The following is a 12,948-nucleotide window of genomic DNA, read 5'->3' as shown; positions in this document are numbered from 1 at the left end:
TGACGCAGACCTTTCGGACCTGGACTCGTGCATTAACAGCAGATCGATTTGGAAGCCAATGCAATTAGGCATACGTACAACTTCCCTGTATTGACGGTTTGGGCGTTAAGGCAATTCGGAGAGCATGTCCTTTCTGTTAGGGCTTTGTTTCTAGCTGGTTGTCTCTCGTATCTACCGTTTGAGAGCATCAACCTACAGGTTCGGCCAATCCGCAAGCAAGCAATCTTATACAGTGTGTGTGCGCTCGTTACTCGCTCATTTTAAGTCATCTACTGTGTATCCATGATGTAGTGTGATATTCTGTGACCCTTTTCTCATCCGAAGTAGCTTTTGATGTGGACTGAATCGGCAGGATGAGCTTGACTGACTCGAGTCTCAGTCGCATGAGGGGATCATCGCTTCTTGAAGCCGAGATCTGTAACATGCAACATGTGACGAACTTCAACATGTCAGGAGGACTTCAATGTAACCGGCGTATGCGAAAAAAGGGAAGGAAGAACTTGCCAACGGTTCCCTTTGCGGACAAAGGTCGCCCGCCTCCATCCTTCAGCCACTCTTAGGATGGTCACCAGCCTGATGAGACAATGGCAGGGCATATAATACAACTGTTCTTGCTGCGGTTGCAAGCAAGCTCCAGGGTAAATATGTCATAAGTATTATAGAACTCTAAGGCCTTGGCCGGACTTTGGTTAACTTTGGTTGTTCTAAAAAGCAGGGTTTGTCACAGTCACGTCCCAAGGTAGCAATCACTAACAATGCCTTTCTCATGATACCTCCACCGACACGCTTTTGAAACCCTTCTGCTTGCGACGAAGATATGATCAGAAATATAGCACTCAAACAACCAGTTACCATTGGTGCATAGACTCGAATCCAGATCTTATCATTCAGCCATCCTCCCTGTTACGTGTTTTGGTTTCTCTTTTCTCTCATCTTGTCAACCAGGAAGGGCTGGAAGAAAAAGAAGATTGCAGAGAAAAAGTACTAGCCTCGGATTGCTGTATCCCACAATACATTTGGCTTTTCAGCTGACATTCCTCTGTCACAGTATGGCTGTCTTTAGTTCCAACACGTCTAACATTAAGATCATGGCTCTGCAAGACTGTCTATATCTTTGCATCTATATTGGGATGGACTTCCAAGTGTTGACGCAGGATTTCCTTTGACATGACGTTGGGCTGTTGTCTGGATTATACTTGAGCCCTTTGGTGCAACCTCGCCAGGGGGGTGAAGAGTTAGATGATGTTAATGAAGCACACACACCTAAAATACGGGCAGGCCCAGGGGGAGGGGAGGCTGATGTTAGCGGTCGAGTAGAGGGATATGCTCCAATGAACATGAGAGAAACAAATTCAAATAGCCAGTAAAACACACACACAAAGGAACCGAGGGTATACTCGTCAACGTGTACTTCAAGAAAAGGAGAGAATAACACATAGTGGTATATGAGGTTGATGACCTTGAGATATGATTTGTACACTTTGCAAACGACGGCGCCTCCCAGTGCCGAGCTCTTTGGAGCCCCCGGGCCGCCAGGCCCCCCTTTCCCATGCAATCCGTATGCTGTTGCCATGGTATCATTTCCATTCCCCATTCGAATCTATCCATCACGCTTCAAAAACCCAATGTCCGATTTTGGAAACCATCCGTTCAATAGGACTACGAAACTCCGTCTTCATAAGACATCTTAACGGCCATCCCTGGTATGTTACTCTCCATCACGATGTGACGACAGAGCTGCCTGCGGATCTTTCCAGCTTAAGAAGAGTCAGTGCTTGATGGGGGCTACCGACATACAAATGAGGATTAGCGTTAACCATAGTGGGCATGCATGCTTCAATGACGCCCAGAAGAAAAGAAGTAAAAAAGGCATAGTGTGCAATGCCGTCGGACTGGACGTTACGCTTCCAGTTGCCAAACGGCTTGATGCTCTGGAGTCAGGCTATCAATTTGGTTCGTCCGTCTCTGGTGTAGGGTGGGTCGTTTCCTTCGGTGTCTCCTCTATCGCCGGTGTTGTTTCGTCGCTGCCGTCCTTGTCCTTGGTTTCTCGAATGTTGAACCAGCCGCCATACTCCCACTTTCCTGGGGCATAAAGGCAGGTCGCGCGAACGTCGTCCTCTACAATGCCCAGCAGCAAAGTGTTGAGTCGCTTGAAGTCGATGGGCTTGAGGATCCAGCCATCGAAACCGGCGTCCATGTACTTGTCCCTCTCCCGCTCGATTAGGGATGCCGAGACCGCGAATATGGGGGTTCTGCCGTTATGAGACGCTATTGGGGAGTGTCCGCCATGCTCAATGGACCTCTCGAAGGCTCGTATCATTTTCGTACTTGTGAGTCCATCCACAATTGGCATCTGTAAGAGTCGGCCCAAGGGTTAGAAAGGCATGGTTCAACAAGGCAAAGATGCAATGGCAATATACCTGCATGTCCATTAGGACGACATCAAAGGATTTGGAATTCTCGCGGTAAACTGTTGCGCAATCTTCGCCGTTTACGGCATGGGAGACCTGGTGACCGGATTTCTCCAACCGCTTCCGCAGAATCCTCGAGTTGATCGGGTCATCCTCAGCGATGAGTACTTGCAACTTGGTGTCCTCGAACGCCGAGACTGCGCTAGGGGCGGTGCCTGCTGTGCCAGCGTCCGATGTTCCGAGGGCCTTGGAACCATCATGGACCTCAAAGAGAACACGAGAGGAGTCGCTCGCCTGAGGCCTTGGCGGTTGGTCGCTGTATTCGTCAGGTACTCTAATTGCCCTGATGGGAGTTTTTATATCCGTCACGCTCGTATAGCCGATTTCGGGTGAGTGTGGAAGTTCGACAGTGGAGAGGTCCGAGGAGTTCTGGTTGAACCGCCGCGAAACCGGCGGCTGCACTTGTCTGGAAGCCGAAGAGGACGAGGCACCGTTACTCTTCGACATTGTCGGTCGATCAATGTGTTCTCTGGAGTATTGTCGATGAGCAGATGGCCGACTCGGGTCGATTTCCCCGATCGTAAGAGGATTCTTTATAGCGTCGATCAAGCGTTCAGCGTCGCTTCGTCCACTGCTCTTGCTACCTCCCGTGGCCGCAGTCTTTTGGCTTTCTAAGCTCTGTGTCTCGGCGCAGCCCCCATCAGTCCCCGCCTCATTGACAACGGGCAGTTTGCTTCCTCTATCGATGAGCATCATCTCGCCATCTGGATCCGGCATGATCGCTGTTGTAACAGACGCCACGCTGGATGCTGTGTTCGACTTGGCAGACTTCTGGCCACCCTCAACAGGCGCTGGAGCGTCTTCAGGGAGGTCGAAGGGTAGTTGGATGACAAATCTCGACCCCTTCCCTTGTTCCGACTTCAGTCGGAGCTGGCCGTCCATGTTGCGAACAATTCTGGCAACGACGGCCAGGCCAAGTCCCAAAACTCTAGTGTCTTTGCCGTGATCAGAGTCTGTCGATGATATGAAGCTGTCCTCGTCCATCTCCACGTTGACCTGCTCGAGATCCCGAAACAAGGTGTCCAATTGCCTGGCAGTCATACCTTTCCCTGTGTCTTCGACGACAATTTCGATGCGTATCCGTCGATCCAGGACGTTGCTGACATATAATTCAACCTTCACAGATCCAGTCGAGGTGTTTTGAACGGCATTGGCTGCGACGTTCGAGATGGCTTGTCTCAGCCGTCGGCTGTCGCCGCAAACGTGCTGGGGCAGACCGGGATGCTCGATGACCTGATACTCAATGCCCTTCCTCTTTGCATCATTCGTGAACGGGTCGGTGGCTTCGCGTATACACATTCCAAAATCAAAGACCTCGTCCTTGATTAGATTCTGACCTTCTTCTGTCTTAGTCAGATCGAGCAGGTCGTTGATGACATAAATCAGGGATTTGGATGCAGAGTGCGACTTTGCGAGGTTGTCGCGGGTTTCTTGATCGAGAGAGCCTTCCAAGGCTATCTCGAGATAGTTGATGATGGCGTTAAGTGGCGTGCGTACTTCGTGGGCCGAGTTTGCGAGCAGCAGCCGTGTAAGGCGACTGCTCTGCAATGCTGCCTCCTTCTGTCTCCAAACCTCGATAAATTTGCCGTAGACCAAGCAGAGCACGGCGGCCGTCTCAACTTGCTCCTCTGACCAATCTCGACACTTACCGAGAACTGTCTCATGCCAGGTTTTGAAACTTTTTCGGGGTTCCAGGTAGGCGGCCGTACCTTCGCGCAACGTCTTTTCATACGGATTCCCAGCCCACTTGACCTCCTTGACCTGGCCCTTCCGAAAGAAGACGATGAAGTCATGGCCTCCAACGCTCAAGGGAACATAAAGCAGTCCCGCAATGACGGTAAACCCAAGAGAGTACCGTAGGTCTGGAAAGTCTTCGCGGATGTCCTGAGAGGTGACGACGGATGTCAACTCGCGTAGACGTAAGTATTCGAGCATGGCCAGTGCCTCCTGCGACTGCTCAACATCACCAAGAATCTTGGTTTCTCCCTTAATGGAAAGCATGCCAAAATCGGCGTCGAACAACTTCAAAAGGTCGTCGGAAGAGGCAATGATGTAGCCAGAAGGGTTCTTTTCGGTAGGAGCAGTATTGATGAGTTTCCGCGCCTGGAGTCGAGTGGCATACGAAAGTCTCTCGATATTGCGGGAGGCAGTGTCTCCGACCAAACGACACATTTTGCGGATCGGGAATGATACACGCATGCCCTTGCGGCCATATGAGTGACAAGCAATGAGGCCCCATAGTTCGTTAAAGGCGTTTATGGAGACCGACATAGAAGACCGAACGGCCATGTTTTTCAAGTATTTGAGGTGGATCGGTGACATGGCGCGGAGATATGAATGGCTGAGATCTAGCGGTACGTCGAGGTCTTCCTTCGTTTTGCAAACAAGGCGGGCGGTATCCAGGTCCCTGTCGTAAAGGAGCCTTACCTTGTTCAACCTGTACAACTCGCGAGCCTGCCGCGGTATGTCTGAGGCGGGGAAGTGCAAGCCCTTGTATAGATCTTTGGTTTGCGTGGTATCGACAAGCTCTGTGACAACTTTGCCGTTGAATGACGAATCGAACTGGTAAATCATAACCCGGTGAAAGCCAGTCAATTCCTTGACGATACCAACAAGGATCTTGAGGAAGCTTTCCAAGTTCAGCGCCCCCGCAAGCTGTTCTTGCACCTGGGACATGATATCGAACACCTGCATAGCCCCAGCGTCACCTCTGCGCTTGCGAGCACTCCGTAAAACTCTCAGGGGTTTGCTCAAGATCTCGGTGCTTTCGACCAGCTCCTCGGATGTGGGGTTTGACTGCAGCGTGTCTTCTGGGGCCAATGGCGTGACCTCGTCTGGCGGTCTCAACGGAAACTGATGGTCATCATCGACCTCAAACTCGCAGATGACCAGGTCGGGATGCGCTGGGTTGATGTGAATGGCACACCATAGCTTGACACTTTTCTTATTGGGTGGGCGAATGGATAGACTGAAGACTTCGGGTCCATTGACAGCCGGGTCAGCATCTTCGTCGCGGATAAAATCGATGTGGTCGAGCAGATTGTCTTGCTGTTCCTCACTCAAAATGTCCAAGAAACTGTTGAGGCGGAATAGGTGCTGCGGCGAGTATCCCATCAGCCTTTGGGTGTTTTCGCTGGCGTACCGGACCGAAAACCGGCCGTCGGTTTCTTCGCGAACGGCCACCAAAGCACCGAATCCCTGAACAGCGCCAGGGGTGTGGATGGGCTCGTCCTCGCACCGCTGGAGCACGCCGTCGGTGCCCGTAATCACATGGTGGCCCTCGTCCGTCATGACATACTTTAACCGCGTCGTCAGCAGGACATCGCTGCCCGCCTCACCGAGCGCGCCAGTGGACACAGATGTTTGATGTTGCGAGGAATCATCACCTTGTGCCGAGTCATCCTCTCCCTCTGACGCAACATCCTGAAAAATGTCAAGTGGCTGCGAGCTGGCGTGACGGACGGCATCCGCCTGAACGCTGGATATTGGGCCAGACCCAACGATTTTCCTTCTCGTTTGAATTCCCTGGCGATCGCTTGGCGAGGTAACGTTGGAAAGCAGTGTGGAGGCGGAATCGCGGCGAGGAACGGCTTCGAAGGCGGCGGTATCGATACGGGGATTGCCCGGACGGGGAGCCTGATACTGGCCATGATCAGGTACTCGCGGGAAGTAGTCGTGTTCACCAGAGGTTCTGCCAGTGCGGTCAACGCTGACGACGGAGCGGATGGGGAAGACTCGGTCTGTCGGATCGGGGCTGGCACCATGACCAAGCTGGCGGTCGGAATTGGCGCTCCATGACGACGAACAGCTCGGCGTCGCAGCAGCAGAAGGGTTTGGGAGCTGTGGCGCGATGGGATTGGAGTGAACGCTCGCGACAGGAGTAGCTTCGGAGGATTCGCCTGTCGAGGAGCGGTCGGCGAAAGACACGGAAGGCCGGCGTATGTCGGACTGGGCATCCATGCTTGGATAGGAGAGGTAGAAAGACCTAGAAGTCTATAAAGTCCCACGTCGTTGCAAGCAGGACGAGACCTCGCCGGAGGCTCAAAAGTCCGCAGTGCCTGATATTTGGCATGAGGTGGAAGCGCAAGAGGACGAGAGCCTTGGTTGATAAGAAAGCGGACACCAGTCCAAGTAGTGAAGGGAACAAGAGAAAGAACTGGGTGGCTGGGGGGTATTTTGCAGCGAAGGAAGATTCGATGGTGACCAACGCCCTAAGCATTCAACGTCAGGCGGTTGCCGTGATCGAGCCTTCTGTACGTGTGCTTCCTCTTTTCAGGTCCCTCGCTGTGTGCGGGATCACTTACTCGATTGAGGGGGACGTGCGGTGCAGTATCGAGATGCCGGGGGATGCAATTGTGCCTAGTGACGAGGTTGGCGATGCGGTGCTGGGCCGGCCGGCGGCTCGCTGTGGACAACGAGCGGCGGCAGGGGCTGGAAAAGGAGAGTCGAGAGCTCTATTCCGTTGCTGACCTGTCGGAAGGTACAGATGTGCAACCGAGTGTGATTGTGGGAGAGAGATACGAGCAATTCTCAGCCCTTGGAATCCTCGACTTGTCGGGTCTGCGGCGGTGGTGGCGTACAAGCAGGAGTTGGGGTGAGAAGGTACCAAGAAGCGGCGAAAGTAGTGTGGAAGCAGCTAGGAGAAATGAAGGCAACAAGCCCAGCAAACGCCACTCTCTCCCCCTCCTAATTAAGTATGTTGACGTAGAGTTGAATTACGAGCAAAGTCGTGTTGTAGAGAATGGGGTTACAGGCACTCGAGTGGCAAGGGAATTATCCACCACCAAGCAATCCGGCCATCCAACAAACGGCGGCGGCGGCAATGCTCTGCAGGTAAGGCTAGACAAGCGAGGTCATTTACGGTGGTGTCCGCAACGAAGCTCACGTACGTTTGGAGAATAGGGTGGTTTAGGGTACCTATCGCTGCTAATGTCCGTACTGCGAGACTCGGCGAGCTTGGCAAGCAAGATGCGAATGCACGCACACAGCGGGGTCCGTAAGGAAAGCGGACCAGAGGGATGGATGACAGACAGCGTGAGGAGCAAGGAGGGAGGAGCAAGAAGTGGCGGGCGATGAGCACAGGACAAGGAAGCAACAGCGCAATAAAATGTTGGGTGCAGCGCTGTAGAAACAGCGACAGAGAACGAATGGCCGCCACTTGGTTACCCAAGCCTACTACCTAGGTACCTACTCTCGAGGAATGGGGTGCGGTGTGGCCGGGCCGGTCTGACATCTGATCTCGTTCTTCTCCTCGTTGAGTCAAGTCCGGGCAATCCACTCGGTCTGTCTTTATTCAGTCGCTTTCTAGCTGTTCGTATCCGTTTCCACAAACAGAAGAACACCAGGTGGCAGAAGAAGCCAGCCAGAGGGGCATCTATTCAACCATCCACCCAGTAGCAGCTGCCGACTAGGATCCGAACAAGGTCAAGTCGAGACTGGGAGCTATCACAGGAGTGCAGCCTAGGCTCCTTTAGCGCGTCGATCACTGGTCAAGTGGTCTCTCGTGGAACATCATAGACTAAGCCCACCCATCGGTCGTCCCCGTACCAACCTACCTAGGCAGGCTCAAGAGGTACTGCTCGACACCCATGGCCAGGTACCGCGCTTTGCACCAACACTCTCATCGAGCTAGACCTGCCTCTCCCTCCCTCTCTCCCTTCTGTGAACCACCCTTTCCAGCCCAGGCTCACCAGGCTCAAGCGCTCCCCACAAGATGCGGCGCCCACAGACGCGACATCACTGCGGGGTTTACCCTGAACGTAGGACCCCAGTAACATACACTTTTACTGCTGTCGCCCATGCCAATCAACTTCCAAGGACGTTTTCCTCCGGGCTTCTGGTGTACTGCTCTATGTACCCGGTAAGCAGGACTTGTAGCGCCCCATGTGATTGAGCAAGTCCGCTTTGTGTCACCGGTATGGTAATCGAAGGCATCTAAACAGACGTAGCGGGTACACGTGCCGCGTAACCTTCGTTCCTCGACTCGAAGCTGCTTAAGCAAGGACCCTCCCAAGCGCAATGCCAAAGCCAAAGCTTGGCCAACCCAAGCATAATCCAGCACCACGCATTTATTTTCGTTGCCCGAGCCCCTAGGCATACTGCGGGGAACGGCTGGCTCCCATACTCTTAACCCCTCTGCCTTGCTGTTCAGTCAATCATCTCCTGTCGAGCGGCAATTGTGCGAGACATGCTCAGCCATAACTAATTTTACAAAGCTCAAGCTCGGATGCTGCTGTGCCAACAAGTACGAGGCAGACAACAGAGCGGGTAACGGTTGGTAGGGCCTGGCCACATGGATCACAACCAAGCGACAAACATGTGTAAATGTGTGTGAGGATGTGTATAAATACAGATACGCACAGACACCAACGCTAAAACTGCAGACATGGCCGTCCTGGTCGCATCGCAGAGGCCGGAGAATGAGCGATTGTGGACCTTTGGTTGAGTGCAGGTAGTTGGCTGTTGACAAATAGGTCCATTTGACCACATCAGGCAGGAAACCCTGCCTGCGTGACTGTATGGCGGAGCAGCGTCTGAAGGGGGTTGAGGATAGCCAGCTGGCCAGCCGCTTTGGTCGGCTGCCTTTGTCGAGCGGTTCTGCTTTCTCGAGTTGCAATCCTTGAAGCGATTTACTAATTTATACTAACTGGGCACGTCCCGTAGCAACGGAGTTCATGCCAATGAGGATGTTCTGCCTCGGTGTTCTGGTTCCCCCCTGTGGTTTTCTGGGTTTTCTTGCTACCTTTCGATGATGGGGTTGGCGGATGTACTCGGTGGTGGGGCTTGGATCGGAAATGTCAGAATTTGGATGAGTGGGATTTGTGAAACCGATCTTCTCCAATCGCCCTGATGATGCGTGGCCCAGGGTCATTGTTCAAGCCTTCGTCTTGTTCTTCCGTTCTGTCATCTAGCCATGCATCGCCCATCTATAGTGCTGCCTACCTGAGTCGACATACATCAGGACACAAAAAGCCGATCAGTCGCCCAACAAGGCCAGGCGAAATTGATATATTTCTGATCTAAATCCTGACCGACATACTGATACCACTCTGTGACGCAGTCTTTTGCAAAAGGATGATTCTCCACTCTTGGAAGTGATTGTCAGTGCGGGCGAGTCAATGGTTTGCAGTGTATCCGTACGGCGGGGGCAAACGCGAATTCGTGGTCTCGAAGCGAATGGGATTTTCAAAATCGCCTATGCTTAAAGGGGGCGTGCCAGTGTCGATCTCCTCTATGTCCTGGATGTGAGGGAGGCCACTCTGTGGATCTTCGTTGCCTGGTAATCCCTTACCGGGGTAAAACTTTTGGCTTGTGTCAAGTCCAGGCCGTCAAAACTGGGATTGGAGCTCTTGCAATTAGTCGTCATAAGTGCGAAGGGACAGAAAGGCTCGAGGAGCAATAATGAGAACAAAGTCAGTAAAAACGTAGCATTGGTGTATTGTGCTGTCCCTGCCTTTGTACCTTTGCTGATCTTCTGCTTTCATTTCATGTTCACTTCTTGCCAGCGGCTTTCACCACCGAATTTGATTTTCCCAACTGCCGGCAGCTCGCGTCAGACTCCTTTGGGGGGGGGATGATGGGATTCATCGCATTTAAAAAGGTACCTTTGGGTCTCGACTCCTAGGTTTTGTGCCTTTTGTCCCTCCAAGTCATGTCGTCATGGCGGTCCGTGCATCAAGATCCCAGACTTCTCCGCCACCGCCACCGCCACCGCCACTGCCCTACTGTGACTGACCCCTCCTCTCTCTGTGTGAGGGTTGGCTACCCTGATAATTGCTTAGCCAATATGAGGCTGTTGGAGTGCATTTCGGTTTTTAAATAGTGAATTCCGTTCTTATACCGGATGAATAATCAGTCAGTCTATGCCTGTTGCCCTCCGACAAGTGCCCGCTCCAGTTTAAGACGGGCCTGGGACTACTGTTATTGGTAAGCCCTGACATAATACACAAACCGCATGCGTCATCTGCTTCATTGTGAGTTGTAAAACACCTGCCAGTGACGTGCTTTCCCCAGATACAAACAGCCAAACTGCCGTTCAGATGGCTGATCGCGCGATGTGGCTCCTTGCGGATGTCCCTGGTTTTGCCGAGAGTCCTTGTGACGTGAGAGCCATTACAAGCATGCTAGTCACTATGGTTATTCCGAGTTCCTTAAGCATCTTAATGGGTGATAGTTGTGTTGGGAGTATACAGGCGACGTCTAGCTCAGTGCACAGCGGAGTCTTGTCGCCCAGCTCAGGTTTTAAAATCAAGTAACAACCACCTGACTGGCATGCTGACATTGATGTGTAACCTTGAATGTGATTGGAAAGGTTAATTTTAGCTACACTATCAACAAAACATTTGTCAAAATCAGTATCTCAAAAAAGGGACGTGTGAATCAGAGAATATATTGTCGCCGCTGAGCCCGCGCGACTACAGTTTTCCTTTGTTGGCCTTCTCTTCGCGCGTTGCTTGTGCGCTCTTCAGAAGCGCGTACAGGGTCTGCAGGCGGGGCATCTCGACGCCGTGTGCCCTTGCTATCCTTACCGGGTTGCCGAGAATCACCTCCAGCTCCAGCGGCCGTCCCGCCTCCCAGTCGAGCAACATGCTTGGCTTTGCTCCCGTGTTCCGTTCCGTGCTCTTGACAATCCGATCTGGCGTGGCCAAGTCATCGGGAAACTCCCTCCCCAGAATCCTGGGCACAGCCGCTCTGATCTCGTTCATGATGCCCACCACATGTTCCCGCAGCTCCGAATCCGTCACCATATCGGCGTTGCCTCTCCCGCCACTCAGCACCGCACTCGGGTTGAACGCTGCGTTGATGCAAAGCTTGTGCCATCGCACCGTCTGCAGACCGACCTCATCAAGGGGCTCAATGTCGCGGATGCCACCCCAACCCGGACCCCACCACATGCCGAGCTGCTCGACTGCCCGCGTACCAAGCCGACCTAGTTCAAAGTCACCCGTGCCGAGTCCATTTGTATGCGGTCCAATGCTGACCCGCGTCCAGCGGTTCTGTCGAATGACGCCTGGCGATGTCTGCTCGGCGCTGACGACAGTTACGGCGCTCACGATGGGGTTGGTGGGGAACCGCCGGCGAAAGGGCTCCTCGACGCCGACGCCGTTTTGGATCAAAACGATGATTGTACTGGGTCCGACCAGGGGAGCGATCATCAGGGAGTCATCTGAGCGATCGGGCAACGCTTTGGTCGTCACGAAGACATAGTCCCAATGCGTCGTGACGTCGTCCTTTCCTGGTGACGCCGCAGCTTCAACCGACGGGAAGGCTGCGTACGGCTTGAAGAGGTAGTCGCCAAACGAATGAGTCTGCAGCTTCACGCCTGAGTCGTTGATGGCCTTGTAGTTGGACCTGGCCACAAGCGAGACGTGGATATTGCGACCAGGCTGACGGACGAGTTAACTTGGCCCATAATTACACTGAAACTGGGGTGATTGGAATTTACGTGATGCAGCCGCGAGGCATAGAAGCAGCCTACAGCGCCAGCTCCGATGAAGATGATGTTCACAGCCCTGGAGTGATGTCAATGTCAGCTCTGTTGTTGTAATAATGGCCATCGGCAGGATATAGCGGGCAAGGGATAGGTGTACCCATCGTTGGAGTTGCCCGCCTGTGAACACATTGAGGTGTTTTTCCGTGCGAAGCCGCGACTTGTGTGCCAATTGTAAAAGCTGCTACAGATTATGGCTACGGAAGGTGGTCGAGATGTAGCTGGAGCACTGCCCAGTCCCGAGAAGTCGCCGACGGTCGTCACCCTGCGCCCCACTCCTTACGCGATGTCGCCATTGAGACGCTATCAAACACAACTATCTCGACAATGCCAGCTGATCCCAGCTGACCACAGTTTCGTCGACATTCCACAGCCCGAACTGCAGACTCCCCTGCGCTTGGGGGCACGCCGTATGTCCAGCATTTTGATACATTCTCTGCTACGAAATCATTATAACCTATGCGAAAGCCTAAACGGTCATCATTTGACTCTATAGGCTAACTTGATCAGTGATTTACCCAGAAGCGGCCAGGGAACGTCATGTTCTCATTCCAAAAATATTTTATTGTCTCGATTTCCCCAGTCGGAATAACTTCGTAAATGCAAAAGGTCAATGGGTCGAGGCAACTTACTACTTCTTATTGTAAACCCGTTGTGGCCGTTTCAGCCAACTTCAATTACAATATTGTCTACAATAGGTATTGAAAAATACGACTGGCTGATAAGCTGCAGTATCTATTAGAAGGTCATGTGATACTGGTATAACCCTAGGTCTGTAAAGATTGCTACAGCATAGTAGGGAGTGTAAAGGACGACTGCAAAAGCTACATTTATCTGCTGCTGCTGCTATTTGGCTTTCAGCCCACGTTCGAAGACTAGGATTTGCGCAGGGTGTCTGGAGGGCGAGTGGCTTGCACAGTGTTAACGTTTTCTGTAGAGAAAGGGGCAGGGTGGTAAGAAGAGTACACCTAAAATTCAGTATCTCAT

At 52.6% G+C, this 12,948-nt stretch overlaps 3 protein-coding genes across 3 annotated transcripts; 1 reads left to right on the top strand and 2 right to left on the bottom strand.

Moving 5' to 3' along the window:
• Positions 1 to 1,361: 1,361 nt before the first annotated feature.
• On the bottom strand, positions 1,362 to 7,496 carry CDEST_11259 (Putative PAS domain, phytochrome, signal transduction response regulator, receiver). Its single transcript, XM_062927415.1, has 3 exons — positions 6,776 to 7,496; positions 2,421 to 6,682; positions 1,362 to 2,353 (listed from the first exon to the last, which is right to left on the bottom strand). The coding sequence occupies exons 2-3, from the start codon at positions 6,429 to 6,431 to the stop codon at positions 1,946 to 1,948; spliced, it is 4,419 nt and encodes a 1,472-aa protein (XP_062783466.1). The 5' UTR covers positions 6,432 to 6,682; positions 6,776 to 7,496; the 3' UTR covers positions 1,362 to 1,945.
• A 2,409-nt stretch (positions 7,497 to 9,905) lies between these two features.
• CDEST_11258 (uncharacterized protein) lies at positions 9,906 to 10,766 on the top strand. Its single transcript, XM_062927414.1, has one exon. The coding sequence runs from the start codon at positions 10,511 to 10,513 to the stop codon at positions 10,724 to 10,726; it is 216 nt and encodes a 71-aa protein (XP_062783465.1). The 5' UTR covers positions 9,906 to 10,510; the 3' UTR covers positions 10,727 to 10,766.
• A 1-nt stretch (position 10,767) lies between these two features.
• Positions 10,768 to 12,208, bottom strand: CDEST_11257 (Putative ketopantoate reductase ApbA/PanE, 6-phosphogluconate dehydrogenase-like domain superfamily). The gene is made up of 3 exons (XM_062927413.1): positions 12,062 to 12,208; positions 11,917 to 11,983; positions 10,768 to 11,857 (listed from the first exon to the last, which is right to left on the bottom strand). Exons 1-3 carry the CDS (start codon positions 12,091 to 12,093, stop codon positions 10,886 to 10,888), a joined length of 1,071 nt encoding a protein of 356 aa, XP_062783464.1. The 5' UTR covers positions 12,094 to 12,208; the 3' UTR covers positions 10,768 to 10,885.
• Between the last annotated feature and the right edge of the window lie 740 nt (positions 12,209 to 12,948).

The sequence above is a fragment of the Colletotrichum destructivum genome, chromosome 7, assembly GCF_034447905.1.
Source record: "Colletotrichum destructivum chromosome 7, complete sequence".
Lineage (NCBI taxonomy): Eukaryota > Fungi > Ascomycota > Sordariomycetes > Glomerellales > Glomerellaceae > Colletotrichum > Colletotrichum destructivum.
Note: the sequence above shows the minus strand (reverse complement) of the source record. Positions and strands in the feature narration are given on the sequence as shown.

What these genes read in the sequence shown, in the direction of transcription:
- CDEST_11259 (XM_062927415.1), bottom strand. Translation starts at nt 6,431, where the DNA reads ATGGATGCCCAGTCCGACATACGCCGGCCTTCCGTGTCTTTCGCCGAC. An exon ending in TCGTCCTAATGGACATGCAG is followed by an intron (nt 2,354 to 2,420) that starts GTATATTGCCAT and finishes CGACTCTTACAG; the next exon opens with ATGCCAATTGTGGATGGACT.
- CDEST_11258 (XM_062927414.1), top strand. Translation starts at nt 10,511, where the DNA reads ATGGCTGATCGCGCGATGTGGCTCCTTGCGGATGTCCCTGGTTTTGCC.
- CDEST_11257 (XM_062927413.1), bottom strand. Translation starts at nt 12,093, where the DNA reads ATGTGTTCACAGGCGGGCAACTCCAACGATGG. An exon ending in GCGGGCAACTCCAACGATGG is followed by an intron (nt 11,984 to 12,061) that starts GTACACCTATCC and finishes ACATCACTCCAG; the next exon opens with GGCTGTGAACATCATCTTCA. An exon ending in ATGCCTCGCGGCTGCATCAC is followed by an intron (nt 11,858 to 11,916) that starts GTAAATTCCAAT and finishes CTCGTCCGTCAG; the next exon opens with CCTGGTCGCAATATCCACGT.